A 26,943-nucleotide genomic window follows, 5' to 3' on the forward strand; every position below is an offset into this window, starting at 1 on the left:
TCCCGCGACATTGTCACAAAGTGCAATGAAATCGGTAGGGTCGAAAAAACACCAAAGTATCTTTAATATGATGGATAACAGACAAGTGGCATAAAAGGTACATATTTGAACTTTGACATAGTATATTATGTTATGGCGTCATAATGAGTGATACTCGACTCGAAGCATAATACGTGATTCAGAATCGAATCACTCAGGTACTCGATTTTGTCCAGCCCTATAGTTGCGGCCAGACTAATTAAATTTTTGGTTGGCCTTGCGAGTTCACGATCTGATTGATAATATAACTAATTTCGGAAATTACCTCGTGGGCCACGGGTAGGCCGCCCCTGGTCTATACAATAAGTATTTTTGATCAAATTTCAGCCATTACAGGATTTGGAATTGGTTATCGATGCGACATAAAATAAAGGCGGATTTGGATTAGAATTTCCAATCCAGAACAGGATATGGATTTTAAAATATGAAATGCGCTCATCTCTGGTGTGTAGGCAGGTGATTTCTTCATCTTCTGCTTTACGCACCGCATACGCGACGATTCTGTTGAGCAATTTGAGCAATAAGCTCTACAATGACCTGGCAGCACTAGATAAAGTATGCAAGCAACCTCAATTCTGGTGGCGAGATAGCGTGGTGGTATAATTAGGATCGCATAAAACAAAAATCAATTTAAAACAAACATGTTTAAAACAAGACCTTAACTTAAAAAATGTTTTTTTAAGCCATGACGTCATACGATTATTCATTTGTGACGTCATAGTGGATTTACATTGGCAATTGAAAATATAGGGTAGTAGCCTATAGCTCCTTTGACGAAATATCAGTGTTATTAATGTTGAATCGACTATTTTGAGGGTTCCAACCATCCCATATCGATATACGTCGGCCATATCGGGTGGTAATTGTCCGTAGGCTCATACAACATGTTTTTTGGAAAGTAGCCTATTTACAACTTCAAAAAACACAATTTTTTTAAAGGCCTTTGTTTAAAACACTGTTTAAAACTTGTTTTACACAAAGTGTTTTAAAACGCTGTTTGTTTTAAATGCAACCCTAGGTATAATCAGGGCCGTAACAGCACTTCGTCAGCCCCCCCCCAAACGTTGGTCTTGGCCCCCCATAGGGTGATAACCGGACCCCCCCCCCTCAGGCAATACGCTGTTGACCGCTACTTATTATCTGCATTGGGTATCCGTTTTATGAGCAAGCTGTTTTCAAGTGAACGCGCGAAGCGCGAAAAATTTCTGTAATTTATGATTTAATCAGGGGATATGATCGGGAATTGCATATATATTGCTACCAATTGTTATCCTCTCTCTGCTAACGTAATCACATTTACCGGTAGAGCAGAGTGAGGTGTGTCTGAAAAGGTAGGACAACTCAATAATAATTGAACATCTTGGGTCGTATACCCATTGGCAGGAACGAAACAGCACTTCGTCAGCCCCCCCCCAAAAAAAAACTTGGGTCTTGGGCTCCCGTAGGGTGACAAACCGATCCCCCATCACGTTGTTCGCTTTTGCCACGAAATTATCTGCACTATTTAGTGAGTGCGCGAAGCGCGAAACTTTTCGATAATTCATGATAAAATCGGTTAATAAGATTGCGAATTGCATATATAGGCTATTGCGTTCAATTTCTTGTCCTGTCTGCTCACGTAATCAGATCTACCAGCAGAGCTGAGTGAGGTGTCTTGGAAACAGTATGGCCCATAAATAATAATTAAACATCTTCGAGCGCACGGACCCGCCGGTATGACTTCGTTACATGATGTTATTTTGTGACCTCCAGTCTACTATATCAAAAAATAAAGAATTGCATAAACGTACTAAACGAAAAGACGCACACGATTTCAAATTGGTATTTCTTCACTTGCATATAATTTTTCCCTGCAGGATGGTATTATACTTGTGAGATTCAGATTTCCGAGACAGGAACGTATGGCGTCGGTCATTTAGGCGCCTATGAACAATCAAACCTATTTGTATTTTGTCTATATACCGAAGTTTTCGGTCAGCATAAGGGCAGTCCTTTTCAGCCAAGGTTTTCTATCTGTCGATCGCTCTGGCACACTTCTTGGAGTCGCATGTTACATTGCCTAAAACTTTTTGTCTTGGTTCGTCGTGGCGCGGTGATGCCCAATATCTTCATTTCTATCAATCTTGCGTATTTTTTCTTGGGGAAGAGTACCCAATAATCAAGATATTCAGCATGCTGAAATCGCGCGTAGCGCGAACAAAATTAGAAAAAGCTGCATAAATTTTCAATGCTAATTCACGAAATAATTTTGGGCCCCCTTCGAGCTCTGGCCCCCACCAATAGGGGGTTTGAGGTGCGGCAGTTACGGTCCTGGGTATATTATACATCTGCAACACCAATGGGTTGCGGGTTCGAGTCCGACCGAGGTCCTACCTAAGTGCTGGAGGTTTATCTAGGCTCCTCCTCGCCATCTCATCCGCTTAAGCGGTGTCTTACAAAAAGCCTAGGAGTGGGCCGAGTTACAAGTCGGCAGTTACGAAATAAAAATAAAGAATACCAGCCTGTTGTAAATGATCATAGTAGTCGACAACACCATAATTACGACAAACAAACCGCAATTCCGGACGTTATCATCGAACTATATTGCCTACGTCAGAGTCAAGCAAGATTGTTTCTGCAGATTCTGACCTGCGGTCATCATACGGTTTCCGTCGGCGACACCCCCGGATGCTGGAGAAATGTTGACACTCTCTCATAGAAGATCTAAAAATCCAACATCTTTATGCATTGTGATTGAAGATCCGTAAAATTCCGTATAGGCCTATCCGTAAAATAATCTTCATTTATATATCAATTATATCAATTATTAGAACGAATAGTTTTAATGGGCGATAGAAGTTGTTCCCAACTATTATGACCTGCCGGTGTCATCTGAAAGTTAAAGCATTTTAGCGACACCCTGGAACTTTGAGTACCACGAGGGCAAGATTCTGGAACCCGAAAGCTAAGAACAATGAAGTCATCAACCTACGTCATATCACTGGTCCGCCCTACATAATTCTGATTGTGTTGAATAAAAAAGGTGATCCGTGATCACTCCCGGTCAAGCATCAATATTACGGTCTCATTTCCAGACTTCTACAGAATCACCCAAAGTTCTGACCACCCAAAGTTCTATATTCGGTAGCCCTGCAGTAACAGTGCAGCGAAAATACAGTCCATGCGCATGCGCACGATGAGAAAGTAAACAAACCGGGTCGAGTCCGCTGACACTTGTAGAGTTGACACACAAAGGCAAGTGATGCGCATATTACAGGGTCATAGTTCATGTCGTTCATGATTATGGTACATAGGGGAATGTACCGCGCAGTTCAACTATTGCGCAGCACTTTCTCCGCGATTTATCTTTCGTTTAGTCGTCTCTCTTTCCGGAGAGAGTAGGCCGCCTACATAGACAGTTGGAAGTCACGAGTAGCCTATACTTGTATACAATATAGCATATGAGCTTGATTACAGCGTTTACTAAATATTGAAACGATATGACATGTCTGCTTTCGATGAAATCTACGACATAAGGATTCTAACTGACGCGGATTCTGAGGCAGTGAGCAAGATAATGCTGGAAGAATACTTTATTCGTGAACCAGTAACTCGGAAACTGGAGTTATCCGTTGAAGAAGCAAAGCTCTCCTCGGATTCTGTAATTCAGGTATATACACCAGCACCAGCATGCATCAACTAGACATTCGCTGAGTGCAGAGGTGGTCAGTAAAGAAATACTTTTACTTGTGCAGAGTAAACAGTATCGGGCTTTATTGTACTATATACCTACTTACTTACTTACTTTGATAATTAGTTGCCCAAAAGATGACTTTGAAATGTGTTCTGTTGAAAGCGAATTTCTCACTGATTTTCGTATAATCTCGTATGTCGTTGAATTTATGTTATCGTCTTCGTGTAGCCAGCATAGTCTATTATTTAATTATGCTATTCTGTTATGTTTTGTTCGCATGTGGATCAATTCATGTTATTCTGTAACTTTGTGTATACCCTACTATATGCTCAATAACCGTGGTGCAAAAGGCCGCTAGGCGATAAGCGCCAATTTTTTGTTGAATAAACAACAACAAGTGGTGAGATAGCGTGGTGGTATAATCCACAGCTACAACACCAATGGGTTGTGGGTTCGAGTCCGACCGATGTCGACTCCCGAATTCCTACCTAAGTGTTGTAGGTTTATTTATAGGCTTGGCTATATTGGCAAATGATCCGCGTCAGTGGTGTCTTATAAAAGCCTAATAGTCATGCATGGACCGTGCTACAGATCGATATATATGGAATCAAGATTAAAGAATATCGGTCTGGTGCAAAATTACCAAAGTAACCAAACAAACAAACTATAACAACTTACATACTTTGGTGTCAGACTTCAACAGTCTTTTACGCGACCCTATGTCCAAATCTACTTTTAAAAGCTACTTTCTCGAGTAGTTTTCAGACATTAATTTTTTACTTTCACTGGACGTATATAATGTTTTTGAAATCACTACTTCTGGTTTAATTGAGTGAAAAATATTCGGCTCTCCTTCTATAATGGCGACTTCTCTGGCCACTGCTGACTGAGAGTACTATTCAGGAGGCTTTCAAGCATCAATTCAGTCTCGGAGCATTTGACAGAGTCTCGGGCGACCTGGTTGGTTGCAAGATAAATTTGATGCGTAAGAAGATGGAGGGTGACGCAAGTCCTCAAAGTACGTCAGCTGTTCGGGGTAAGATATTTCCAAACATTTTTCGGCGTACTTGTCTTTGCGTTATTGTCTATTAACATAACATGTCAGGTTGTATAAGCGGAACAAATATTCGACACTGTAGCCGGAAATCATCACTTGTATGAAGCACATTATTTATGTCATTTTTAGATTTTGCTGTCATTTTTCAAAGATGGTGGAATTTCAGGTGTTTTGAAAACTGAAGACTACATGCAGGGTCTATATTTGGTTTGCCGTAAAGATCGATCAGAGAAAGGACTCGGCACGGAGCTGATAAGAAGGTATTCTGATGCAAATATCGGTTTACACTTCTACTATATAGACACACGCATCTGACAAATAAGTGGTATAAGAGTTATTATGGTCTTTGACTTCTCAATATTTTGAATTTACCCAGAATTTATCTCGAAGTATTTCCTCGCTCCAATACAGTTAATTTGATTCATGAGAATCCCACTACAGATGATCTGCGCGCTTAGCTCTCTTATTATAATTACCGGTATCGATGACCAAGGTATACCGGAAACTCAAAAATATTTCGAATCAGAAGTTTCGGTCATTCAAATTCATTGGGGATCGGGTGTTAAGGAAATGGTGGAATGTGTTGCCGCTTTTTTCATTACGATGGGTGTTGTTGCTGGATATCTAATATTTATCGCATTATACATTGCCGCTTATTGTGTAGTCTATATGGTGGCGTATTGACCGTACGCAAGAAATGTTGGTACCTCAACAACTTACACTCATAATCGCAATATACTACGGTAATGGTGGCGCGTTTCAAGCAGCCATGCAATCTATACAAAAAATCCCATAAAATGTAAATATCTAACAAATAATATACCTGGAATGTTGTAGGTCACTGGAATTGGCTGAACGGGAAGGATGCAAGAAGTTTTTCACTATTGCCTTCAGCCACTACGTTCAGAGAATTGCCAGAAGACTGGGATTTACTACAGTCGGAGAGACATTATTTGAAGATTACGTCGATTCGCACACGCGCACAAGAATTTTCTGCGATATACCCGAACCTCATCGTTCAGCGAGCCTTGTAGTTAAAGATTTATAGATAAGAATGCGTTCATGCAAATTGGTCACTTTAATAACTTGTGAGAGATGGAATATTACGGATTCGAGGTTTGATATCAAAACATATTGTGTTTATGGGTGTAATGTATATAGCTAAGATATCAGAAGAATAAACGCCACATATAGCACATCTCATCCAAACGCAAGGAAGAGTTTCAGCGCGATTTGTTCACAAACCCTATCACTCCAATGCCGCTTATTATTATGTGGAGAGGTCGCCGGTGAAAATCGTATTTAACGCACATCAGAATCTGCAGAAGCAATTGCGAATTGGCTCTCATGTCTTAGGCCAGTGGTTCTCAACCGCCGGTCCGCGACGACATTCCTCCCGGTCCGCCAGGTATATTACAATTGTATACCATAATTTTAAAATTGAATGTTGAAGGCTTGTCCATTTATAACATAAATAAAGCATCAAATTTTAAACTGATTCATAACTTCGTGAGGTAACATTAGGACTAGAAACATGTTCGATTTGACTTAAAGTTCCAGACGAGTCATTTGACGACATGCGAGCGACAAGTACAGAACAGATACGAGCTGACTCATTGCTAAACAGCGCAGTTTTTGCGTTTTCGATTCTTTCATTTTGTGCAGGACCGTAACTTGGGCACCCCAAACCGCCCAATTGGACAGGAGCCAAGCTTGAAAAGGGTCCAAAATTATTTTTGAAATGAGCATAAATCATAGCGTGTTTTTTTGAAACTTTCCCCAATATTTTTCAATTTCTTTTCGCGCTTTGCGCGAGTTAGTGTCTCTAAATGTCTTGCTTATTAGGTAGCCTACCCGTCTCCGAGAAATACGCATGATTTATAGAAATAGGCATTTCGGCGCCAGACATTAACGCGCCACGACGTACCAACACATAATGAAGTTTAAGTTAACATGAGACTCCGAAAGGAGTGCCAAAAATTTGGCCGCGAGAAAACCAATTCCCTGATGACTGATCGATAATTTTCGCTATTGCCGCGATTCTACTCTGCTTACACTGAGTAGAATGAATGTGCTCTCAAGTACAGGTGAAAACATCCACCCAACTGTAGGGTCTGGGAGCGAAGCCCCCGGAAGTTTGGCTTATCGCCCTGTGGGGGCCTAAGACCAGCGTTTTTTGGCGTAGGCTTACGAAGTGCTTTTTCGGCCCGGATTTGCGGATGGCCGGTATAGCTGCTGTAAGGTGTTTTCTTGTGGCTCGCATTGTTGTTGTTGTTGCCAGAGTAGCCTGCGTCTGGTGGCAGCGGGCAATGAGCAAGGTAGCACGACAAGGTGATTGGTTCGACTGTTTTCAAAAGAACCGGTACGCCATGATGAGGCGGAGGGCCGTAACAACACTTCGTCAGCCCCCCCCCAAAAAAAACGTTGGTCTTGGGCCCCCTATATGTTGATAAACCGAACCCCAGACCCCCTCCTCAGGCTGTTCGCTTTTTCCACGAAATTAGTCGTACTGTTTAGTGAGCCAGCGCGAAAATTTCCTATAATTCATGATCAAATCGGTCAATAAAATCGGGAATTGCATATATATTGCTATCAATTTCTTGTCCTCTCTGCTCACGTAATCAGATTTACCGGTAGAGCTGAGTTAGGTGTCTCGGAAACTGCTGTAGGGCCCGTTGGTATGACTCCGTCTGCTATATCAAAAAATATAGAATCGCCCAAACGTAGACCACTAAACTGAAAGACGCACACGATTTCAAATTGGTATTTCTTCACTGGCATATAATTTTTCCCTGCGGGATGATATTTGTGTTGTGAGGTTCAGATTGCCAAGACAGGAACATTCGGATCCATTCATTTAGGCGCCTATGGACAATTAAACCTATATGTATTTCGTATATAACGAAGTTTTCGGTCAGCATAAGGGCAGTCGTTTTCGGCCAAGGTTTTCTCGCTGCCGATAGTTCTGGCACACTTCTTGTTGTCGCATGTTACATGGGCTAAAACTTTAAATGTCTTGGTGCATCGTGGCGCGGTAATGGCCAACGCCGATATGCCCATTTCTATAAATCTTGCGTATTTTTTCATGGTTGAAGAGTATCCAAAAAGAAAGATATCTGGCAACTTGAAATCGCGCTGAGCGCGAAAAATGTATGAAAAAGTTGCCTAAATTTTCAAAAAATAATCTATAATTTATGCTAATTCACGAAATAATTTTGGGCTCCTTTCGAGATCGCCCCCCCCCCCAAATATTGTCAAAGAGAAGAATATTATTCGAGTTGGCGTGGTCGGTAACCGTTTCGGCCTTCGCGCGAAAGACTGTAAACGACTCTCGGCGGTAGCCCTTTACCTGGAAAAGGCAATTTTACCTCGACTCATCAGACTCACTACCATAAAATCACATGAATATAATTAAATACGATTAAAACCCTTTAAATCTCACTCTCTCGCACCATATAATTGCAAAAACCGGTTGCATAATTTACATTTTGGCTTCATTTCAATTTTAAAAGTTCACCGGTCCACGAGACATTTTTTGAAATTTGACCGGTCCGCGAGGTGAAAAAGGTTGATAACCACTGTCTTAGGCCACCTAACTTGATAACGTCCGGAATTGCGGTGGTTACCACACTTTATTTAGTGCTGCGGGCTCATTGAGGGCCATTGTTCAAAAGGATCTTGGCGTATGCGGTGCGAAAAGCAGAAGATGAAGAAATCAGCTTGTTGCCGTTTGACGCTTACAGTTTTAGTTGTAGCAATAAGTACGTCTCTGGCCTATAATCGATTCGCATCTGAGATGGTGCTTTGCCTTACTTAGGGTATTGGAATTTCAGGTCTCGGACCAGTTATCAGCTCACCAATCGCTGCTGTAAGCAACAACGTCACTGAGGAGGTGGAAGAACAGTTGACGCGTAAGGGCGCATTCATGAGAAATACGTTGATATTGTACCTACACAGTGTATATATAGAGATGTGATATTTTGTAGCAATCATTGGCCATTTCATATGGTGATTTTGCACGAAGTGTCTACGTAAACAGAGGTGTAAATAACCCAAATTTCCAACTTGTGCGATGACGCCATTTGTATTGACTATGTCACAATAAATCCGCCCTCCAACCTTTCAAATTTTCTCGCGGATTTTCATTCTATCTACGCCTATGGGTCGGGTTGTGTTTAAAACTAAAATAAATTTTAAACAAACATGCTTAAAACAAGGCCCTTGTTTAAAACATGGTTTTTATTTTATTTTTGTAAGCCACGGCGTCACTCATATTCAAGAGTGACTTCATAGTGGATCGATATTCACAATTGATAATATAGGGTAAATATATCTCCTTTGACGAAATAGGTTTCCAACATCAGTCATATACGGACCAAAAATATCTTTAACCATGACTACATCGTCATGCAACATTTTTACGGTCGGCGGTTATCCTCATCTGTTGAACCGACTATATTTCGAGGTTTCCAACCACCCCATATCGTATACGTTGGCTTTATCGGGTCGTATAGACGCCACCGTAGGCTCATACAGCATGTTTTTGAAAAGTATTTACACAATTATGGCGCAATTATACAACTTAACATTTAAAAAAGGCCTTTGTTTAAAACACTGATGATTCAGATCTCTTATGTCTGCCACTCTCGACTTATAGAAATGGATAACTATAACCTATCCACGACACCATCAAATGTTTTGGATGGTATATTATTAGGTCGAGTTCATGTGATAACAAGCATTACTATATACTAACGCACATGCGTTTTGATTGAACAGAATTCTCCGGTTCTGGAAGTGGCAGTGGAAGTGGGGGTAAGCCGTTGGCAACCAAATAAGAAGGTTACACCCGCAATGTGCCCCATTTTTAGATGACGGCAGAGACTGCATCGGTGACGACGAAGACTGCACTCTTCATGTGTCGTCACATGATAACAACAACACAAATAATGATGCGGTCACAGGAATTAATCACATAGGTAGCTTTATTTATAGAATTGTTACAGCAATTCAAGAAATATAATCTATTTATATTTAACCGGCATCTGCCACACCATAGTCAATTTTTTTGGACTGTATAAGAACTCGGTGGTGGGGATAATAAACAATTGTAACACATACGATGCATATTGATGATCATGATTGAACTTGATTTATACTTGGACAGTCACCAAACCTGTTGTATCGCGAAACCAGCGAGAAACTATATAGCAATCTGTATATCTATATATATAGGAAAGATTTATTGAAACTATTTTTCAAACCCAATTTCGAGTCGAATAGGCAACATAGTACTACCTACTAATAGTGCGGAGCATGGACCGGAGCCGGATTGGATATCCGGCCGGATTTTTTCAATTTTGGCCGGACCGAATCGAGTACTTGAATCATTGTGCCCAGCCCTAATTATGACATCCCTTGCAATGTGTTTATGAACATTGAATACTGAATTTGTAGAAAACGGTCCTATTGCAAAACACAACATTGTTCTTGATGTCAAACCGTGGGATGATGAAACGGACTTAGCGGAAATGGAACGTTTGGTCAGAACTATCCAAAGGGATGGACTCCTTTGGGGCACATGTAAGTTGAAATACGGTTAGATTCTAGTCGTGATGGGAATTTTATAACCAAGGGAAGAGAAGACAGCGTTGCGCGCCGACTGATGTGTTGTTCGGTATCGTCTGTCAGCATTGAGTATATAGGCTATAGCCAAGATTTTATGAAGCAGCCTTTTGCATAGGCCTATAGCCCCGTTGTAGGCATTACCCTATCTTCCGATCTCTCCTTTCTGCTTTTTCACCTGCATTGCAGAGCTTTATTACTGACAAGGACTTTTCAGGTGATGGCCTAATTATATTTCTAAAAGTACAGACTATTGCTAAATTGTATTCCATTTCTGGGTGATGGCCAGAATGTTTTCATGCTGTACGCTGTATTTGCATCGTAATGTAGTTCGTAATTCGTTGAATGCTATTAAGATGTACTTTGTTCCAGCAAAATTTGTTCCATATAAGTATGGAATCAGTAAACTTCGGATTTCCTGCGTCGCAGAAGACGACAAGGTAAGACCAGTAAATGTATGGTCTGTAGACTACCCTACGGCAATGTCGTTGCCTTATCTGTTAGCTGAATCGAGTTGTTATCATACAATGAGACCTTTCATGGCTTGAAAATCGCCAGAATAAACATATAGCTTGATGTGCAATGTCTACCGATAGTGATGTCCCATACATCCATATCCATTGCAGTAGCCATATATACCTGCACTGCTTTTAGGTTGGTACCGATTTATTGGAGGAGGAAATCACGAAGTTTGAAGATTTGGTTCAGTCGGTTGATGTTGCCGCGTTCAGTAAAGTTTGATTCATCAAATCGTGAAATTTGACGTTGGAAATGTTTTTCGTTGTGGACGTTATCTTCTACTGTAGCGAGGGAGTGTGCAGGGCGTGACGCGACTTCGCAAAATATACGGCTAAACCGTATTCGAGCGTTAACGTGTGTACAGAATGTAAAATCTACACGTACTGCGTACTTTTAGGGTTTGGGGCAATGCACCTACTGGAGATAGGTGTGTCGTCTCCAAGTAGAAACATTCCGCACCATTCGCTTCATTGCATCCGGATTTTAAGGTCATTCAGAAATGCTTGGATATTTCGAAGACGCGTCACGTCATGTTGAAAGAATCGTCATAGTCCCAGTTTCGATACTAAAATTTTTCGGCGTAGTTGTTTTCGCATTATTGTCTAATGCCATAGTAGGTTGCAGGTGTTTTGAAAACTGAAAACTATATGCAGGGTCTATATCAGGGGTGGCCAACCCTTTCGGCCACAGGGCGACACGCAATGCACAAACCATAGCCGCCACTAGCCGCGCGAAGCACGTACATTTTTACAGGTTTAAAATTTATAGGACATTAATAGGTTAATAATATTGTTACTTGAGTATATTACGGGTTTTCTGTACATCACTGGGCTCAGTCTGCAAGGACAGGACTACTCGGCTCCTGAACATATCGATATCGAAAGCTTCAGCCAACCCAACATGCGTCAATCAATCATTTTGTGCCTAGGTTTCATCGTCGACCGTCTTTCTGCGATCGCAAACGCAAGGTCGTATGTTGGACGATTCATTCTCTTGTAATTGCGAATGTAGTTTGAATAAATCTGGTATAATAGGCGTTTTTTTTTCATTTTTAGAAGGGGGGTAACAATATTAAAAGCAAGAAATCGAGAGATAACATATTGCGCGAAGCTTGAAGGAAATTTTTACTCTAGATAAATCTACCGCTTTATAGCAATGTACGAAGATCTACCAAAAATGTGACTGGCCCATGGATCTCAGTCGGAACTGATATTTTAGTCATCAACATCCCATGTGTTGCGGCTCGGGCTGGGCACAATGATTCGAGTACTCGAATCTGAATCGAGTAATTATTTTAATGATTCGAGTCGAGTAGTAAAAGACGATTTTTCGAGTACTGAAATTACACGCTCCTCGCCACCGAAAGATATTTTATCAACTAGAATTATGGTTTCGATACTATTTTTCACTGTGGAAGCCTTGAAAGCTTGATTGGCCGATGGCCGTATCCCAGCATACGAAACATAAAGTACAAAGCTACTATTGTCACGGGAAATAACACATTTCCGAAGTCATGATCCTCCCACGACATTGTCACAAAGTGCAATGAAATCGGTAGGGTCGAAAAAACACCAAAGTATCTTTAATATGATCGATAACAGCCATTATATTCTTTGTAGTGGCATAAAAGGTACATATTTGAACTTTGACATAGTATATTATGTTATGACGTCATAATGAGTGATACTCGATTCGAAGCATAATACGTGATTCAGAATCGAATCACTCAGGTACTCGATTTTGCCCAGCCCTAGTTGCGGCCTGACTAATTAAATTGTGGGTTGGCCTTGCGAGTTCACAATCTGGGCAATCCATTCTTGATAATATAACTAATTTTGGAAATTACCTCGCGGTTTTGAACAAACTGTTTTAACACACCGTTTGTTTTAAATCCAACCCTAGGTGTAATACACATCTGCAACATCAATGAGTTACGGGTTCGAGTCCGACCGAGGTCCTACCTAAGTGTTGGAGGTTTATCTAGGCTCCTCCTCACCATATCATCCACGTAAGCGGTGTCTTACATAAAGCCAAGGAGTGGGGCGAGCTACAAGTCGACAGTTACGAAATAAAATGAAGAATATCGGCCTGCTGTAAATGATCATAGTACTCGACAAACACCATGATTACCACAAACAAACCGCAATTCCGGACGTTATCATCGAACTATATTGCCTTCGTCCGAGTCAATCCCGATTGTATCTGCAGATTCTGACCTGCGGTCATTATACGGTTTCCGTCGGCGACACTCCCGGGTGCTGGAGAAATGTTGACACTCTCTCATAGAAGATCTAAAAATGCAACATCCTTATGCATTGTGATTGAAGATCCGTAAAATTCCGTATATGGCTATCCGTAAAATGAACTTGATTTATAAATCAATTATTAGAACGAATAGTTTTTATGGGCGATAGAAGTTGTTCCCAACTATTATGACCTCGCGGCCTCATCTGAAAGTTATAGCATTTTCGCGACACCCTAGAACTTTGAGTACCACGAGGGCAAGATTCGGGAACCCGAAAGCTAAAAACAATGAAGTCATCAACCAACGTCATATCACTGGTCCGCCCTACATAATTCTGATTGCGCTGAATAAAAAATGTGATCAGTGATCACTCCCGGTCAAGCATCAATATTACGGTCTCATTTCCAGACTTCTACAGAATCACCCCAAGTTCTGACCACCCGAAATTATATACTCGGCATCTCAGGTAGCCCTGTATTAACAGTGCAGCGAAAATACAGTCTACGCGCACGATGAGAAAGTAAACAAAACGGGTCGAGTCCGCTGACACTTGTAGAGTTGACACACAACGGCAAGCGATGCGCATAATACAGGATCATATTTCATGTCGTTCATGGTTATGTTACATAGGGGAATGTACAGCGCAGTTCAGCTATTGCGCAGCACTTTCTCCACGATTTACCTTTGGTTTAGTCGTCTCTCTTTTCGGGGAGAGCACTTGTAGGCCGCTTGCATAAATAGTTGAAGGCCACGAGTAGCCTGAGCTTGATTACAGCGTTTATTAAATGTTAAAACGATATGACATGTCTGTCTTTGATGAAATCTACGCCATAAGGATTCTAACTGATGCGGATTCTAAGGCAGTGAACAAGATAATGCTGGAAGAATACTTTATTCGTGAACCAGTAACTCGGAAACTGGAATTATCCGTGGAAGAGGCAAATCTCACCTCGGATTCCGTAATTCAGGTAAAGACCAGCATAAATGCATGAAATAGACATGCGTTGGGTGCAGCGGTGATTACTAATATACTTATACTTGTATAGAGTAAATAAGCTGAGCGGGCTTTATTGCACCATGTAGGCCTACTTACTTTTGTCTCAGACTATACTTCCACTCCTACTCAACAGTCTTTTACGCACACTATACTTTACACTTTTGTAAAGTAGATAGTATAGTATCAACTGCTTAAAGAGTGCGACCCCATGTCCGTATCTACATCTCAAAGCTACTTGCTTGAGTACTTTTCATATATACATTATACATTCATTTTTACTTGCACTGGAACACTGTGAGCAAAGATGGAATGATGAATTCAAGGAATCAGATGATTATTCGCAATATCGCGAAATATTTGCTTCGCAAACAATCATGCCAAGCTGCAGCATATCCTCACGAAAAAATCATCCATTCTGATAAGATTGCAAACGAGCCACTGTAGACTCCACTGGCACCTTCGCAGAATCGGATGTCACGAGACGGGTTTATGCGATACGTGCGGTATCGACGAGACGGTCGAACACTTTTTAATTGAATGCGAACGCTATTCGACCCACCGTGATCACTTGAAGACGACAGCGGCGAATCTAGACAAACCGTTTCAGCCCACAAAATTGTTATCAGATCCACGGATTTTGCTGCCAGTGGCTGAATTCGTTGTGCTCACCGGCAGACAGTTGTGACGCTGAAGGATTTGTAAGACTCTTGATACCTGGTGTAAAAGGCCATAGTAGCCGAACACCATATGCACAATACTAACAACAACAACTTGCACTGGACGTTTAGTGTTTATCTTTTACTGTTGATTATGTGGAAATATTCGGCATTACTTCTACTGAAATATCAACTGATAAAAATTTGGTGTTTTAAACATCAAAGATATGAGGAAGCTAGAAAGTGCCAAGTTTATGTATCATGTTCCATTACGGTCACTGCCCTAAAATTTGAACGACTACTTCATTTCGGCACACGCGTCCTCGAAGAACAACAATCATATGATCAGGACTCAATACAAGAAAACGCATTGTACTACCAAGTATGCCGGACCTCACTTATGTAACAGCATCTCGCCTGCTATCCGACAGTCGTCGAGCATGTCCTCATTAAAGTCGAAATATAAGCAATTTCTTCTATAAATGAATATTAGTCAGCCCGCAAGATTACTGGACCCCATATCGATCTCACCTTCCGCCACATGCCACCTCATTTTGTCACTTGCCTTTTATATTCTCTGCTTTACTTTTCACTAAGTGTACAAACTGTGCAGTGTGCATACCTCTTCTTTACATCGCCTAGTTCCAGGAGTGTGTCCGATTTCAAAGACTACTCAGTGTATCGCAGTTTTGTGGTGTTTTGAAATGATGAAACTATTAAAACTGTTACTGATACTGATACCAATGACGACTTCTCTATATGGTCACCGCTGACTGAGCGATAGAATATTATATAGCCTACGTGTTTGTGTTATTCAGGAGGCTTTCGAGCATCATTTCAGCCTCGGAGCATTTGACAGGGTCTCGGGCGACCTGGTTGGTTGCAAAATAAATTTGATGCGCAAGAAAATGGAGGGCGACGCAAGTCCTCCAGACGTAGACGACTCTCCGCTCAAAGTACGTCAGCTGTTCTAGGTAAGATTTTTCCAGGAATTTCAGGTGTTTTGAATTTGGTTTGCCGTAAAGATCGATCAGAGAAAGAACTCGGCACGGAGCTTATGAGAAGGTATTTTGATGCGAATATCGGTTTACACTTCTACTATAATATACATTTTAATAATATATTCATAGTAAAATATATTAAAACCCGAAGTTTTTCGAGCTGGCACTTTTCAAGGGCAATCGTCAGCAAATGGAGAATTTCAAAAACATGCATCTAGCTACATTGCATACAACCAATTATGACGTCATAGGAACAAACAACATGAAATACAGGCAAACCGCGAGCGCAGCTAGTGGCCAATTTTTAGATTCACTAAAAATTCATTCTGCTGACACAAGCGCGGTCGGTGGCTTTTAATATAGGTCGATTCCAGTGCAGACAGATGGAAATTAGTGCGGCCTCTACCGAATATAGAAAATCTTTCATCGCGATAGTTTTTAGCGCAAGTTGCATTCCCAGCCAAATGCTCGCCGATGGCAGAGTTCATAGCCATGGCCTGATTACGTTCTAGTAATCGCAGATCAGTTACGGCTGCGCCTTCGCGAGAGTCCAATGTGCGTGATCTAATAACGCTCGGAACATGTTGTTTGATGCGTTCCTGAGTTGATGCGCTGAGTTGTTCTTCCCACGTGCCGACAATCACAGTGGCACTTGAAATCATAGACTATATTGCTTTGTTGAGAAGCAGGAAGAACATCTTTGCGCGTTGCAGGAAGCAATTGTTTGGTGGTAAACACAACATTAGTTTTTACGTTATTGTAGCAGCGATTTACAGCAGAAATCAATTGCTTTTCAAACCGGGAAGAGATGGGGCCCAGCCACGGTAAATGTATCTATACATTATACATTTTCCTCAGACCGTGACTCAGACCGTGACTATAGACACACACATCTGACAAATAAGTGGTATCAGGGTTATTATGGTCTATGACTTCTCAATATTTTGAATTTACCCAGAATTTATCTCGAAGTAATTCCTCGCTCCAATACAGTTAATTTGATTCATGAGAATCCCACTACAGATGATCTGCGCGCTTAGCTCTCTTATTATAATTACCGGTGTCGATGACCAAGGTATACCGGAAACTCAAAAATATTTCGAATCAGAAGTTTCGGTCATTCAAATTCATTGGGGATCGGGTGTTAAGAAAATGGTGGAATGTGTCGCCGCTTTTTTCATTAAGATGGGTGTTGTTGCTGGATATCTAATATTAATCGCATGATACATTGCCGCTTATTGTGTAGTCTATATGGTGGCGTAATGACCTTACGCAAGAAATGTTGGTACCTCAACAACTTACACTCATAATCTGGGGTTACCATACGTCTTCTTTTAAGAGGATTTGTCCTCTTTTTTGACTTTTTTGAAAGTGTCCTCAGAGGACGCCCTTTTGTCCTCTTTTTTGAAAATGTAGGTCACATTTAGAGCAAAATGCGAGTGATATGCCGTAAATTAGCACAGAAGTGACGCTCCGGCGGGTATTTCGGAGCGATTAGAGCTCTGAGCGAGAAGTTGACCTTTTTTTAGTCATCCACCTAGCAATGTGCAGAGAAAAACGGTATTTTGAGCTCTGAGCGGAAAGTTGACCTTTTTTTAGTCAACCGCTCACAAAGTGGGAAAAATTCACCGATTTTTGAGAATTCTTCTCCGGTTTTGCAAGTCTCAGATTTCTGAAAAAGTGTCCTCTTTTTAGATTTCCAAAATATGGTAAGCCTACATAATCGCAATATACTACGGTAATGGGGGCGCGTTTCAAGCAGCCAATATATACAAAAAATCCCATAAAATGTAAATATCTTACAAATAATATACCTGGAATGTTGTAGGTCACTGGAATTGGCTGAACGGGAAGGATGCAAGAAGTTTTTCACTATTGCCTTCAGCCACTACGTTCAGAGAATTGCCAGAAGGTTGGGATTTACTACAGTCGGAGAGACATTATTTGTAGATTACGTCGATCCGCACACGCGCACAAGAATTTTCTGCGATATACCCGAACCTCATCTTTCAGCGAGCCTTGTAGTTAAAGATTCATAAATATTAATGCGTTCATGCAAATTGGTCACTTTGATAACTTGTGAGGGGTGAGAGATGGAATATTACGGATTCGAGGTTTGATATCAAAAATTTGTGTTTATGAGTGCAATGTATATATAGCAAAGATATCAGAAAAATATACGCGACATAGGCTATAGCATATCTCATCCAAACGCATGGAAGAGTTTCAGCGCGATTTGTTCACAATCCTTATCACTCCAATGCCGCTTATTATTATGTGGACAGGTCGCCGGTGAAAATCATTTTAACGCACCTCAGAATCTGCAGAAGCAATCGCGAATTGGCTCCCATGTCTCAGGCCACCTAACTCGATAACGTCCGGAATTGCGGTGGTTACCAAAAATTATTTAGTGCTTCGAGGTCATTGAGAGCCATCGTTCAAAAGGATCTTGGCGTATGCGGTGCGAAAAGCAGAAGATGAAGAAATCTACGTGTTGCCGTTTGACGATTACAGTTTTAGTTGTAACAATAAGTACGTCTCTAGGCCTATAATCGATTCGCATCTGCGATGGTGCTGTGCCTTATTTAGGGTATTGGAATTTCAGGTCTCGGACCAGTTATCAGCTCACCAATCGCTGCTGTAAGCAACACCGCAGTCACTGAGGAAGTGGAAGAACAGTTGACGCGTAAGGGCCCATTCACGAGAAATACGTTGATATTTTACCATTGTACCTACACGGTGTATATAGAGATGTGATATTATTCAACAATCTTTGGCCATTTCATATGGTGATTTTGCACAAAGTGGCCACGTAAACAGATATGTAAATAAGCCATATTTCCAACCTTGTGCGATGACGCCTTTTGTATTGACTATGTCACAATGAATCCGCCCTCCAACCTTTTCAAATTTTCTTGCGGATTTCCTTTCTATCCACGCCTATGGGTAGGGTTGTGTTTAAAAAAAATTTAAACAAACATGTTGAAAACAAGGCCGCATATTCAATTGTGACTTCATAGTGGATCGATATTCACAATTGAATATATAGGGTAAATAATTTAGGGATGGTGTGAACCTCTGAAAGGTTCAGGTTCGTGTGAACGCGAACCTTTTTGAAAGGTTCTGTGTGAACACGAACGTGAACCTCATGACGTCACGTGACGTCATATTGATAATTCCAACCCTATCTTTCAATGAAGTGATACCCTACTAATGTACACGATACCTAATGACGACTCGGGCTACATAATGCCACAATGCCGAAGTACATATTGGTGTTTTAACGTCGCTGAGTGCGGAGATAATTAAGTTAGCTGATTCGGGAGAATACTAATCGTGTGATTAAATACTGCTAATCGCGACGCATGAAGGTGAAGAGGGTTACGCGCGATGGTTAGTTGCGGTGTCCCGAGTTTTCAATCAAGTGGCGTTATCTGTTGCATCATAATGCGAAAATGCGTTATATATTGGCTGCTAGTTGGTGAATAAAACTAGAGATCCCACAATCTCCATACTGAAACAGCAGGCTGCTAACGACGATACTGCCACTGTAATAGGTAGAATTATCATCATCGCGAAATGAAAGTCGTGTCCAATTAGTACGGTACAGCTAAGAAACGGATATCGCTTTGCAATGGCGGGTAGTCCTACATAATTCGTTGATTGTTCAGTGAAGCCATAACCTAGGAGACAATCGGCACGGTCATTATCGGGAATAATTAGACGTAGGAATGGTACGCAGTTTCTATAGATAACTAGAAATCTATAGTTGTTCCAGTTTGTTAAATCATGAGATTAACACTAACTTTATGCGCCGCGATCAACCGGTTTCCTTAATCCTGGGTTGATAAATCCTGACGAACGCGCTAATCGACTTTATTGCTAATCCAACTTTATTATCTTTGCCTTAAATGTATCAACTGAGGCAATTAAAGGATATAATACTCCCATAAAATCAATATTTTCCGTCGCTTTGCCAACAATTTCGACGAGTACTTACCAGTGAACCTAAACTTACGCCTTAACGGTCGAGACCAGACCGGACAATGTATTCGGCGTCAGAGTATCGCTACATTGATATTGAGCTGAATGTAAAACAGGTTTCTATACTTGCTACAAAAGTTATACACTATACAGCAGTGGCCAACACCTCAATCGCACGGATTTGGTTTTAATGATGCAGTAAAAATACGAAGTCAAGATTGACCCCGTACGCCTGCCAGATTTTTTTTCATCAGAAAACGATATCAATTTCATTGATTGGTTGAATAAGCATCATTCGCTTACTGCGTATTTTGCTCGTGATGTTTTTGATGGCGGGTAAAACTCACAACAGAGAGTCACAAACGGAAACCTGGACGTTTCGAGCAACTTTTGTAACAAAGCAAGTAAAACATTTGAGATTGTCAAGGTGCATGCTCGTTTAGTGTTGATTTTTAATGCTGCCAGCGCCATGCATAGAGTGCCCCGCAGTTGAAATGCAATAAATATGAACCAAAGATGTTGTAACGAAGTGAAAATTGTAATATATGAAAAAGGTTCACAGTGTAGAACCTACCAAGGTTCTGTTGTGAACGCGAACCTCTAAATTCCCGAGGTTCACACACAGAACGCGAACGTGAACCTCGCGTTCACACCATCCCTAAATATAGCTCCTTTGACGAAATAGGTTTCCAACATCAGTCATATACGGACCAAAAATATCTTTAACCACGACTACATCCTCATGCAACATTTTTACGGTCGGCGGGTATCCTCATCTGAGCATTAATTCCGTACCAATGATATATATCTATACGTACTATCGCTGTTGAACCGACTATATTTCGAGGTTTCCAACCACCCCATATCGTATATGTCGGCTTTATCGAGTGGTAGTCGTCACTGTAGGCTCATACAACATGTTTTTTTTTTAAAGCATTTACACAAATATCGCGTAATTATACAACTTAAAATTTAAAAACGGCTTTGGTTCAAAACACTGATTATTCAGATCTCTTATGTTCGCCATTCTCGACTTATAGAAATGGATACATATAGCCTATCCACGACGCCATCAAATGTTTTGGATGGTATATTATTTGGTCGAGTTCATGTGATAACAACCATTAGGCTACTATAGTATATATACTAACGCACATGCGTTTCGATTGAACAGAATTCTCCGGTTCTGGAGGTGGCAGTGGAAGTGGGGGTAAGCTGATGGCAACTAAAAAGAAGGTTACATCCGCAATGTGCCCCATTTTTAGATGACGGCAGAGACTGCATCGGTGACGACGAAGACTGCACTCTTCATGTGTCGTCACATGATAACAACAACAAAATTAATGAAGCGGTCACAGGAATCAATCACATAGGTAGGTTTATTTATAGAATTGTTACGGCCATTCAGGCCTCTGCTACACCATAGTCAATTTTCTTGGACTGTATAAGAACTCGGTGATGGGGATAATAAACAATTGTAACACATACGATGCATATTGATAATCATGATTGAACTTGATTTAGACTTGGACAGTCACCAAACCTGTTGTATCGCGAAACCAGCGAGAAACTATAGCAATGTGTAGCCTATATCTGTATATATATATATATATATATCGAAGATTTAATGAAACTATTTTTCAAACCCAATTTCGAGTAGAATAGGCAACATAGTAGTACCTACAGCCCAATATCTGACCGTTTTCTCTGTAAAAATAGGGCACACTTACTTAGTGACTGATATATAGTTTCACATATAGTTACGCATCGATACGATATCGTTCGCCATTTATACTTTGACAGAATATACGGCGTTCGGCAGTGGGGCGGGCAGTAGTTGTAGTAGTGTAGTAGTGGTAGTAGTAGTAGCCTATTATATTAGTGAGATTATACCAGTATTTCTATACTAGACGGGAACGACTGTCTTGGAGACGATGAAAATTGTGTAGCACGGGGAGTTCATGCCGACAGCAACAACGAAGATCAAGGTGGGCCTATTATTATATACGTTACGAAATACGGACATCTAAGATTCTGTACGGAGACTGAAATATGCATTGATAGCCAATTAAACTTATTTTGACACGCCGTAAGCAATGGGACGAAATGGTCAAACGTCGTTTCCTACTATCCATAGAAGGGTCTTGATCATCACGATCGACGTGAATTGGAATTTGTACCAAATATCGGCCGTATAACGAAATGGATTTCACCTCGTATCTTTCAGAGGCCTGGGCGTCCGGAAGTGGGGCGGAAAGTGGAGGTATGCCTGGAAAGTACTATATTAGTGAAACTACACAAGTATTTCTATATTAGACGGGAAAGATTGTCTCGGTGACGATGAAGATTGTGTAGCCCTGGGAGCTCATGCCGACAGCAACAACAAAGATCAAGGTGGGCCTATTACTATATAAGTTACCAAATACATACATATAAGATTTTGTAGACATTGTCACTGTTCTACACCGCAAATATACAGAGATGTATAGCCTATTAAATTTATTTTGATACACGGAAACAATGGGAAGAAATGGGCAAACGTCCTTTCCTACTATCTATAGAAGAGTTATTATATACCTCATACTCATAACGAACAATGTGAATTGGAATTTGCATTAAACAACGGCCATTTAGAGAAATGGGTTTCCACCGTATATTTCAGAGGCCTGGGCGTCCGGAAGTGGGAGTGGCAGTGGAGGTGAGATTTCCCGTGCGTTTTAATTGAGACTGTAACAAGTGACACGGCAACGTCGTAGAAGGCAACGATTGCATCGGTGATGACGAAGATTGTGATGAAACGGGAATTATGATAAAGTCCAGCGATGTCGACGCGATTCGAGGTCGGGACGGTAACATTTGTTGAATTGACTGGTTCGGTAGGCGGTGTACTAGCAGCGATAGTCAATAACGAAGCACTTCTACTCTTCCCGAGTACTCAGGTTATAGGTATTCATGGAGATTTTGGACTACGAATCTACAATGGTCATTGGGGAATGGTCATTTCGTCATTTACACCAGGCCGATATTCTTCATTATGATTCCGTATATCAGTGGTTGGGAACCTTTTTGGGTCGAAGAGCCATATTACCCCAATATTTTCAAATTTAATTCCCAAAGAGCCATAAATTTCAATAAACTATTACGTCACAATTACAGTTTCGTGACGTAGGCTATTGGCAGCAGTAATAAATGGGAATCGTAGAGTGCGTCATATTTTCTTTCCTCACATGCGTAGGTTGATGTCCATGAATGACTCGATTCTGAATATTTTACTCCCAAATCAAGCAATTTTCAAATTTATTGTTTGAAAATGAAGCGCAAAAGGAGAGGAAATGCATAGGTGAGGCACAGACGGGTCAAGCCTCACCTGCGAAAGCGCAACCCCTCGTAAAATAGCTTGAAATTTTTAATCCATTAATCACTGATATTAATCGAATGTAATTGTCGCACTGATTCCGAGTATCTAAATATTGATCGACTTCTCCAGTATTCGGCTAACAAAACGTTACATTTTAACAGCGGTATACTAGAAAACTACTTACCAATCAAGAACATGGATAGCTACAGCGTTGTTTTTTATTTAAATTTCTAATTTTGAATGTCACTTTCAAGGCAGTTCATTTCTCGGCGTAGCTCAATAAAGCAATTTGTATTTGAAAACTGCATTGTCATACACGCGTCGCCATGTCTGCTATTCTCTTTGATCAATCCAAAATTCCGAGGCGCGCGATGTCGGGTAGATCGAATTCGCGAGTGCGATGTTAGTCACCGCCGCGACAGCAACTTATAAATTTGAGGATTTTGAAAAGGGGATACAAGACCCTGGATACCCCACTGCCTTGACCTCTCAAATATCTGTTTATGCTGCCACGAGAATAATTATTCTGGACGTAACGAAAATTTACTAACAAGTTGCTGCAATATTGATAAATTTATTACAAAATTAAAAATTTGTCAAAGAGCCATATCTTATACCCAAAAGAGTCATATATAGCTCGCGAGCCATAGGTTCCCGACCACTGCCGTATATGCTGACTTGTATCACGGATCTCCTGCCTTTCTGTATGCCTCTCACTCAAGTACTCCCGACTTCCGACTATACTTTCAGCTCCACTCGATTTTGCCCAGTACTAATTATGAATTTATTGCCAAGTATAGGCAAAATATGGCAATATTCCGCAAGAACTGATAAAATACATAAATTTATCGACCGCTACCTAAGTTATTTTGTAATTTACAAGTACCAGTTTAAAATTTTTCGGGTAAAAGAATTGTATGTTCCCCGAGCCCAAGCTTGAATCATAGAACTGGTTGCAGCCCATGAAGCGAGTGCAGACTCGCCGCATATGTCGCCAGAATATCGTAAAGTATGAATCTCGATCTTAGTAGAGTATATCATATGTAGCATGCGCCGGTACAGAATCCTTGGTCCGCGACAAGAGTCTGACTGCATAGTACATGCTACTGCAACCAGCACGTTGAGTGAACTGAGCTATGGGCATTTCTATTCTTAAACTAAATGGTAAGCACGAAGAACGTCCTTGTGTGTTGCAGGAAGCAAATATCGAGTTGTGATATAATTGGTGTCTAGTATTCACGTTAAAATAACATTGATTAACTACGCCAACCAATTGTCTTTCGAATCGGGCGGAAATTGGACCAACTCGCGAGAGATGTGTGTTAATGTTGGGTGGGTCGTTCCTTGGGTTCTGTTCACTTTTTGTGTTGTGTTAATTTCCTCTGAATACAGCTGTTGATGACGTGTTCAGGGTAGGGTTGCATTTAAAACAAACGGTGTTTTGTAACGCTTTGCTTAAAACATGTTTTAAACAGTGTTTAAAAAAGATATTTAAAAAAAATTGTGTTTTTTTCCAAGTTGTAAAATTATGCCTTAATTGTGTAAATAATTTACAAAAAACATGATGTATGAGCCTACCGACAATTATCACCCGATATATAGCCGACGTATATCGATATGGGATGGTTGAAAGCCTCAAAATAGTGTGTTCAACATCAATAGTCCACATATTTCGTCGAATTAGCTATTTTTACCCTATATTTTCAATTGAATATTCGTGACGTCATGGCTTAAAAAAACATAAAAAACAGGTTTTAAATTAGGTCCTTGTTTTAAACATGTTTGTTTTAAATTGGTTTTTGTTTTAAATGCAACCCCAGTTCAGGGTAATGGTCATTGGTCAATGGTCGGTCATATTCAATAAAATTTCGCGGATGCTGTTTATTACATTTGTTGTCAGTTTGCGCCTAACTGGTTCAGTCGCACACCTCACTGGTTTATTATGACATTCCTGGCAATTTGTTTATGAACATTCACAACTGAATTTGTAGAAAACGGTCCTATTGCAAAACACAACATTGTTCTTGATGTCAAACCGTGGGATGATGAAACGGATTTAGCGGAAATGGAACGTTTGGTCAGAACTATCCAAAGGGATGGACTTCTTTGGGGCACATGTAAGTTGAAATACGGTTAGATTCTAGTTGTGATGGGAATTTTATAACCAAGGGAAGAGAAGGCAGCGTTGCCCGCCAACTCATGTGTTGTTCGGTATCGTTTATCAGCATTGAGTAATGAGTATATCCAAGATTTTACGAAGCAGCCTTTTGCATAGGCCTATATAGCCCCGTTTTAGGCGATACCCTATCTTCCGATATCTCTTTTCCGCATTTTCACCTGCATTGCAGAGCTTTATTACTGACAAGGACTTTTCAGGTGATGGCCTAATGATATTTCTATAAAGTATAGACTATTGCCAAATTTTATTCCATTTCTGGGTGATGGCCAGAATGTTTTCGCGCTGTACGCTGTATTTGCATCGTGATGTAATTCGTAATTCGTTGAATGCTATTAAGATGTGCTTTGTTCCAGCAAAATTTGTTCCATATAAGTATGGAATCCGTCAACTTCGGATTTCCTGCGTCGCAGAAGACGACAAGGTAAGACCAGTAATGTATGGTCTGTATACTACCCTATGGCAATGTCGTTGCCTTATCTGTTAGCTGAATCGAGTTGTTATCACACAATGAGATACTGACCTTTCGTGGCTTGAAAATCGCCACAATAAGCATATAGCTTGATATGGAATGTCTACCGACAGTGATGCCTCATACATCCATATCCATTGCAAAGTAGCCGTATATACCTGCACTGCTTTCAGGTTGGTACCGATTTATTGGAGAAGGAAATCACGAAGTTTGAAGATTTGGTTCAGTCAGTTGACGTTGCCGCGTTGAATAAAGTTTGATTGATCAAATCGTGAAATTTGGCGTTGTATATGTTTGTCGTTGTGGACGTTATCTTCTACAGTAGCGAGGGAGTGTGCAGGTCGTGACGCGACTTCCATTATTGGTTGAAAACAAATCGATTTGACAGCTTATAGGTTGATTAAAGACAGATGCGTTACGATTCACGGACATTCGGAGAAGTATGTGATTCGTTGGCTTTGCCATTGAATATGAGCGCTTTTGATGACACACCGCAAAGACAACAAACGCACTGTCGCTCCACCGATTATAAGCAATGGCTTCTCCGCGACGCGATTGCTCTTTCTGGAGACGTTGGTTCCGAGTCCAGGAATTCAGCAGCTGTCGCGGAAATGAACTATTACAGACATGAGAAGTTATTTTGTTCTTTTCGTTGCCGGAATTGAATCTCTTTCGATTCCCATCGTCATATTTGAATCAATTCCCTGGAGCATCGCGGCTGTTCGTCCTGGTTGAGTTGCATTGCATACGGTTTTCCATTGTCACGCGTAGAATGTTCATCAAGTCAGTAATCAGCTTCAGAAGTAACATGCGGAAAATTGATACGGAATCAGGAACGAATGCTGCGGTGCTTACAAAATGTCACGATCATCATGTGATATCTATTATTCTTCAAATTATGAACTTAGATCAAATTATTTTTCGCCTGCAATAATCGCCGCGAAGCTCACGTACTACTTACTGGTATAGCATATTATATGCCTCCAGTAAACAACGTATAGGCCTATATCAAACGAACCGCGAGTTTGCGCACTCGCAAAATTTTGTGATCACTGCCAGCGATGAGCAATGAGCATGGATTACGATTTGAAAAAAAAACGGATTTGTGAAATTTTGTCGTATTAGGATAGAATTAGGATTA

The 26,943-nt window shown here is 40.8% G+C and overlaps 3 protein-coding genes across 11 annotated transcripts in view; 2 read left to right on the forward strand and 1 right to left on the reverse strand.

Moving 5' to 3' along the window:
* LOC145447642 (E3 ubiquitin-protein ligase UBR4-like) overlaps positions 1 to 26,943 on the reverse strand; it is a 133,660-nt gene that overhangs the window by 30,207 nt on the left and 76,510 nt on the right. The window lies entirely within an intron of this gene.
* On the forward strand, positions 718 to 6,263 carry LOC145447658 (uncharacterized). Its single transcript, XM_080325913.1, has 4 exons — positions 718 to 3,688; positions 4,616 to 4,748; positions 4,936 to 5,029; positions 5,607 to 6,263. The coding sequence occupies exons 1-4, from the start codon at positions 3,524 to 3,526 to the stop codon at positions 5,815 to 5,817; spliced, it is 603 nt and encodes a 200-aa protein (XP_080182039.1). The 5' UTR covers positions 718 to 3,523; the 3' UTR covers positions 5,818 to 6,263.
* LOC145448301 (uncharacterized) lies at positions 8,380 to 26,079 on the forward strand. 9 transcript variants are annotated; one of them, XM_080326672.1, is made up of 14 exons: positions 8,380 to 8,530; positions 8,603 to 8,680; positions 9,549 to 9,584; positions 9,641 to 9,748; positions 20,971 to 21,006; positions 21,062 to 21,169; positions 21,707 to 21,784; positions 22,024 to 22,059; positions 22,113 to 22,190; positions 22,459 to 22,494; positions 22,553 to 22,645; positions 25,146 to 25,271; positions 25,687 to 25,754; positions 25,976 to 26,079. In XM_080326672.1, exons 1-14 carry the CDS (start codon positions 8,455 to 8,457, stop codon positions 26,060 to 26,062), a joined length of 1,044 nt encoding a protein of 347 aa, XP_080182798.1. In that variant the 5' UTR covers positions 8,380 to 8,454; the 3' UTR covers positions 26,063 to 26,079. The 9 variants fall into 9 exon arrangements, with proteins under 9 accessions (XP_080182798.1, XP_080182799.1, XP_080182801.1 ...); XM_080326673.1 differs by having other exon boundaries at positions 22,556 to 22,645; XM_080326675.1 differs by having other exon boundaries at positions 22,556 to 22,636.

The sequence above is a fragment of the Botryllus schlosseri genome, chromosome 10 (genome assembly GCF_051294905.1).
Source record: "Botryllus schlosseri isolate E-star chromosome 10, Bs_hap1, whole genome shotgun sequence".
Lineage (NCBI taxonomy): Eukaryota > Metazoa > Chordata > Ascidiacea > Stolidobranchia > Styelidae > Botryllus > Botryllus schlosseri.

Bases quoted from the DNA above. Each gene is read 5' to 3' on its own strand.
- LOC145447658 (XM_080325913.1), top strand. From the start codon at position 3,524: ATGTCTGCTTTCGATGAAATCTACGACATAAGGATTCTAACTGACGCG. The intron at 3,689-4,615 runs GTATATACACCA...AGTACTATTCAG, and splicing joins CCTCGGATTCTGTAATTCAG to GAGGCTTTCAAGCATCAATT. The intron at 4,749-4,935 runs GTAAGATATTTC...GTGGAATTTCAG, and splicing joins AAGTACGTCAGCTGTTCGGG to GTGTTTTGAAAACTGAAGAC.
- LOC145448301 (XM_080326672.1), top strand. From the start codon at position 8,455: ATGCGGTGCGAAAAGCAGAAGATGAAGAAATCAGCTTGTTGCCGTTTG. The intron at 21,170-21,706 runs GTAGGTTTATTT...TTTCTATACTAG, and splicing joins CACAGGAATCAATCACATAG to ACGGGAACGACTGTCTTGGA. The intron at 25,272-25,686 runs GTAAGTTGAAAT...GCTTTGTTCCAG, and splicing joins TGGACTTCTTTGGGGCACAT to CAAAATTTGTTCCATATAAG.